The sequence below is a fragment of the Pagrus major genome, chromosome 13, assembly GCF_040436345.1.
Source record: "Pagrus major chromosome 13, Pma_NU_1.0".
Taxonomy (NCBI): Eukaryota; Metazoa; Chordata; class Actinopteri; order Spariformes; family Sparidae; genus Pagrus; species Pagrus major.
The window spans coordinates 1,139,497-1,145,935 of NC_133227.1; the positions used below are offsets into that span (position 1 = coordinate 1,139,497).

The following is a 6,439-nucleotide window of genomic DNA, read 5'->3' on the forward strand; positions in this document are numbered from 1 at the left end:
TGTTCATCCATATTATTCATAATTAGAGGACTGAATGTTATCTCTGGAGATGAATGAAGGAGGTATTTCTACTGTACGCTGGTCAGACATGCAGACACTCAGTGGTCTGAGTCCGATCATATGGAGTCGCTCTGTGTAAAACTTTCATCAGTATAACAGGTGAGTCACAAGTATTCTGTTCCATGTTTGACTTAATGATAATAATGCATTATATTCACCACTCAGGATGGTTTCAATACGCTTAATGCCAAATGCACAAATGTATATGTCTTCATTTGAAGTATGTGATTGGACTGATAAGTAATAAGATGAATTGTTTTCTTCTTTTTCAGACTGGTGAGCGTCTAAGCAGAGGCTGTCCTCGGACACACAGGCTGCAGAGTTCAGTGATGTCTTTTCTCAGGACTGTTTCAAACGACTCTCTCATCATTCATCCTCCAGGCTTCTATATTATCGGATTTGAGACATTTCCCTACATCACCATCTACATTATCTTCCTCGTTTTTGTCTATGTGGTTACACTAGTGTTCAATATTTTATTGATCTATATAATTGCCCGTGACCACTGCTTACACACTTCGAAATTTCTGGCTGTTATCAACCTCGCAGTGATTGATATCATCTTAAACACGAGCACTATTCCCAGCATGATTAAGACATTTCTCTTTAAGGACAACTTTATTCCATTCAACCTGTGTTTGCTTCAAATGTTTGTCTACTATTCTGCTGTACCTTTGGAGTCATATGCACTCGCTGTACTTGCCTATGACAGGTTGGTCGCAATATGTTTCCCTCTGCGTCAGAACTCAATTAACACACTGCGAAATATGTCCTGTATTGTCAGCCTGACTTGGTTTTTAGCTCTCGGAGTAACAGCATATGCAATAGGTATAATGACTCGACTGTCTTTTTGTAATTCTGTCAGGGTGTTCAGCTATTTCTGTGACTATGCTCCTGTGTTCAGACTGGCCTGTAATGATTACACCATGCAGTGGTCTTTGGCATCAACTTCTAGTATGGTGAACCTGATGGGGCCCTTTACTTTTATTCTTCTGTCCTATTTTAGCATCCTGGTGACTGTGTTCAGGATGAAATCAGTCAGCAGTAGAATGAAAGCTCTCACCACTTGCATTGAGCACCTCGTCCTTGTTGCTGTATTTTACATTCCCATATTCAGCATATTCTTAGTCGGGCTTTTTGTGGGATCCATCAACCCAGACCAGCGTGTGCTGAGCCTGTCACTGGCCTCTTGCCTCCCACCCTGCATCAATCCTATTGTGTATTCTTTGAAAACCAAAGAGATTAAAACAAGAGCCCTGGCACTGCTCCACAGAATGAAAACAAGCCCTTGACAACTTTCTCACAATCTGTGGAAGGTTTTCAAACCCTCTCAGTCCTTGATAGATTTAGGACCGTATGTATGAGACAAAAGGGGCCTATTTTACTGATGCTCTGCCTGTTTCAACTGCATTTAAAAACAGCAAAGTTTCCACATATTTGTCTTATTATTAAGAAGTGTGTTTTTCTCACGGGTCTATTATTATTGTTCTATTATTATTTTAAAACTCACCAAATTTAGCAAATGAATAAAAACATGTCCTGATTCTTTCATAATATTTTACTGACTAATTTGTACATATTCACATGGTCATCACCAGTGTTTTACTAATGAGCTTTATTAATGTGTATGTTGTATATTACTGTTGCATATGTTTAGAGTTAATTTTAATTACTTTATATACTGCTGGGTAGTTTAATCCAGAACAATAAATCATATTCAATAGCATCATTTGTACATATTTGCTTGTATTTTATGTAGTTGTGTGATATTTGTACATTTGACTGCTCTTGTCCTTTTCTGTTACTCCGAACACTCCTTGACATGTTATCACTGTATCTCACATTCATATCCCCTTTATACAAATTGTCTGATAAAAAATTTAGTCTCATTATTGTGCTTACTGAAACACTTGCAGAGCTTTGAAGTCAGTGTGCCGATTCTTGTACGACATAAATGCATCTTCTAAGTTAAGCTAAGCTCCTTCTCAGGGTTCATTACACAATAAAGAGGCCCTCCATCTGAGAAATTAACTGTATTTGAGCTTAGATATGTGCGTGGTCATTACGTCATATAACTTTCTAGTATTTAAAATTTGACCTATTTTCACATTTTTAAATTGTATAAACATAAAACTTTGATGTTCTTTTATTGACATGAGGTAGATGAATATTAACTACTTAAATAACATTTTGTGCTTCAGTTCAGTGCAGTATTTTAAAAACAAACATTCAGGGATAATTAAAATGCATAATTAGACTTGATTTGTTATGTTTATTACTGTGAAATGACCAAGTGACTGCCAGAACCAGTTGAAAGAATCTATCAGGCTAAAAAATAAAAAAATAAAAATCCCAAACCAGAAGGTTAAAGGTTACTATGAACATCGTATGCATGCGGTTCAGTTAGCTAAAAGTGCCCGTGTCAGTGATAGCCATGTTGGACGTAATTAAATAATTAAAAATAAGATATTGACTAAAATAATACCTTTAAACCTAGCTTTAGTCACAAGAGGAGATTTGCCTAAAAAGCTAACAATGAATGAACAGGAACATTTTAAGTTTAAAGCCTGAATGGAAGTTAGAGATTGTAAGTCCTAAAATAATTTATAAAACAAGGCACAAACATGTCATTTGATGAAACAAAAGATTGTCAGAAGAAACAAGGGAAAGACTTCTGCCATTTGTCGTGCAGCCCTTTGAAAGCAGGTATAATCTGAATTCAACAACTGAATGTATATCCACACTCATTTCCCTCCATTCTTAATTGTTTTTATTCCTAATAGGTGCAACTGAGATTAATTAGTGTGACGTTAAAACAGTAAATGGGTTGTTTGTTAAAGTTGTGTTCATTAAACAAAATTCCCAGGTGATAGCTTCACAAATTGGGCTCATTGGAATCATTTTGTTTTGGCTCAACATGGCCTCTTTAATGATAAATGCATTTATTCACTTTCAACTAACACAGCTTGTACAGAGCGTCCCATTAAAGTTTCCTAAAATGTTTTTTAATAAATGTAATCATGTAAATTCTCTTCCTGCCTATTTTCATTTTGTGAAAACAAACCTTCCCAGTGAGCAAAAAGTGGTCTAGATCACGTCTTTTAGACATCATTTATGAACATCCAAGACGTCTAAAGGACGTCCTCTGGGGAGCCAGAATGAAAGTTTTTTATATGTCTTTTCTGGACGTTGTATAGACGTTTATATATCGTTTATCGACTAATTCTGGCTGTCAGTGGACGTCCAGATCATAGCCTGGCCATGTCAATAGTCAGGCCATAATCTAGACATCCACTGACATCCAGAATTAGTTGAGAAAAGATGTTCATACTGGCTATGATCTGGACGTCGACTGACAGCCAGAATTAGTCGATAAACAACATATAAACGTCTATACAACGTCCAGAAAAGACGTATAAAAAACTTTCATTCTGGCTCCCCAGAGGATGTCTTTTATACGTCTTGGATGTCCGTAAATGACGTCTAAAAGACGTGATCTAGACCACTTTTTGCTCACTGGGTTACTGTTCAAATCAACCAGTGATTACACTGTCCGTTCATTGCAACGTGAAACTCTGTCTGCTGTCTGTTCACTAGAGGTCATGAAGGTCATTGTGGGTAGGAGCAACCGCTTCTCCTAGTTTGTATATTACTCAAATGTTTTTATTATTATTAATAAATGTAATCACTCAGTAACAAATTTAAGTGTAAGCAGCAGACACACTTTGGTTAAGGTTAAGATGTCAGTTTAATATTACAAAAGTGTTGCCAGTACCTAAACATAGAAACGTTTTATTAATGCTGTACTTACTCCGAGCGGATGGACTTTACTGATATGTTCAGTAGCAAAATTTCTTATATAACATCATTTCTTCATTATGTTAACAGAAAATGCAACTCGGTCTGCATTACACTTCCCTCAAAACGTATAAGCTGTTGCAAATTGGTTGGATATAAATTTATGCAGCACTTGCAATAAACAAAGTTGACTGGACCTCAGGTTTCTGAGCAGATCTCATATATTGTATTTGTATTGTATGTTTCATTGTATTGTTAAGCAACTTGTATTGCAACTTTGCACAAAAGGCACTTTTTAAAAAGAATAATGTTCAAGTTGAAGTTCAGGAGTGCCTAAAGTTAAAAGAGAAAAAAAGAAATTTGAAAAGTAAATGAAGAAGGTGGCCTCTTCCACTCTGTGACTGAGAAACTAAGGGTACGACTAGGGCTAGGTGATAATTAAATATTATTGTTTACTGACATTTATTAGCATCATTAAATCACAATAGCATAATATTGTCATTTTAAAATTTCTGTTTAAATTGTGTACAGTAGATCCAACATTCTTAATAAAGAGACAATAACTGAAATTATTTACCATGTTGCAAAAAGTTTTGAATCATCATCAACAAAGCTCGACCCTGTAGTATTAAGCAAAGTGTAGAAATTCAAACGTGTCTTCATCAAAGGTTAGAGGTAGAGAAATAGTAGAGTTTCTGTCAGTCTTCTTTGAGCTGTCAAAACAAAATGTATTAATCAATTACCTATTTTATTTTATTCATTAAATTTTTTTCTAAGCTCTCTTTCTCTCTCTATCTTTAAAAAATCTGTCAAATCAAAACGAGATGTTTGTTTTGAATGTAGAGGATCAGTCTCAGTAAATAACTGACAGCTCTCCAGGGATCAAATTAATTTCATTGATACGGTATTGAACAGGGCCATCTTCCCAGAGTATAATAGCACTGTCAACAAGTCACACATGCAGCCACGTGCATGCTGCTTTAGGAGTCAACATCACGAGTCAGAGCCAAACGATTCTTCACAGAAAATCTGGTAAGATTCACTGACTGGCACATTAATGCGTGATTCATCTGTGACCTGCTGAGAATATATTGTATTGATACTGGTTGGTTTGACTGTGTTTCATGAGAACGAAATGTAAATTGTGTATTTTATTTATAACCCTCTTTAAAATCTATTGTCTAATGTTGAATATTATGTGGTTTCCCTGTTCTTTAGACTGGAGAGCTGAGGCTGTCCTCCAACACACAGGCTGTGGAGTTCAGTGATGTCTTTTCTCAGGACTGTTTTAAACGACTCTCTCATCATTCATCCTCCAGGCTTCTATATCATCGGATTTGAGACATTTCCCTTCATCAGTGTATACTTCATCTTTCTAGCTTTTGTTTATGTGGTGACAGTGCTCTTCAATAGTTTGGTGATCTGTATAATTGTCTTTAATCGTTGTTTACACACTCCAAAATTTCTGGCTGTGGCCAACCTCGCAGTGATTGATGTAATCCTGAACACATGTACCATTCCAGGCATGATAAAGATATTCCTGGTTAAGGATAACTTTGTTCCATTCAACCTGTGTTTGGTACAAATGTTTGTCTACTATATGTTTGGGACTTTGGAGTCATATGCACTCGCTATACTTGCCTATGACAGGTTGATCGCAATATGTTTCCCTCTGCGTCACAACTCCATCAACACATTGCAGAGCATGACTTGTGTTGTCGGCCTGTCTTGGTCTTTTTCTCTGGGAGTCATTGCATTTGCGACAGGTATAATGACTCAACTGTCTTTTTGTAATTCTGTCAGGGTGTTCAGCTATTTCTGTGACTATGCGCCTGTGTTCAGACTGGCCTGTAATGATTACACAATGCAGTGGTCTGTGGCTACTTTGCTTACTTTCTTGCTGCTGGTGGGTCCCTTTATTTTTATTCTCCTGTCTTACGTCAGCATCTTGGTGACTGTGTTCAGGATGAAATCTTTAGACAGTCGGGTGAAAGCTTTGGCCACTTGTGTTGAGCATCTCATCCTTGTTGCTGTGTTTTACATTCCTCTCATTACCATTTTTACTGTCGGGTTTTATCTGCGTCTCATCGACCCGGACCAGCGTGTGCTGAGCCTGTCACTGGCCTCTTGCCTCCCACCCTGCATCAACCCTATTGTGTATTCTTTGAAAACTAAAGAGATCAAAGTCAGAGCCCTGGCACTGGTGAGGAAAAATAAAATTGGCACAGACCTACGCAAGAGCAAACCTCGGAGAGGTAAATGAAATGTCGCAAAAATGAAGGCTCTGAACATTTGTTGTTCACTTTGATTGTACATGTGTTGTGTTGAAGGTTGTGTTATCTCCAACCTGAACCTAAGCTAAGGATAATTCTAGAGTCGTGTGATTCACAAAAGCTTTAACTAATGTTCCTCTCACCTATGATCCTTTATATTTTTGCTGTTTCCCATCTTTTCATTTAAATCCAGATTATTCCCCATATTGGGGCAGTTTGTTTGATTGTGTCAGCAGGGCTGTGTTCAAAATGTATTTTATGCAACTTTAAAAAACAAAATGTGACACTTAATTTAATTTATTTAAATG

At 36.8% G+C, this 6,439-nt stretch overlaps 2 protein-coding genes across 2 annotated transcripts; both read left to right on the forward strand.

Annotated features, from left to right (window-relative positions):
- The first annotated feature begins 389 nt into the window (after positions 1-389).
- Positions 390-1,602, forward strand: LOC141007598 (olfactory receptor 2AT4-like). Its single transcript, XM_073479962.1, has one exon. It carries the CDS (start codon positions 390-392, stop codon positions 1,350-1,352), a length of 963 nt encoding a protein of 320 aa, XP_073336063.1. The 3' UTR covers positions 1,353-1,602.
- Positions 1,603-5,125: 3,523 nt separating this feature from the next.
- Positions 5,126-6,121, forward strand: LOC141007235 (olfactory receptor 2AT4-like). The gene has a single exon (XM_073479585.1). It carries the CDS (start codon positions 5,126-5,128, stop codon positions 6,119-6,121), a length of 996 nt encoding a protein of 331 aa, XP_073335686.1.
- Positions 6,122-6,439: the final 318 nt, after the last annotated feature.

Bases quoted from the DNA above. Each gene is read 5' to 3' on its own strand.
- LOC141007598 (XM_073479962.1), top strand. From the start codon at position 390: ATGTCTTTTCTCAGGACTGTTTCAAACGACTCTCTCATCATTCATCCT.
- LOC141007235 (XM_073479585.1), top strand. From the start codon at position 5,126: ATGTCTTTTCTCAGGACTGTTTTAAACGACTCTCTCATCATTCATCCT.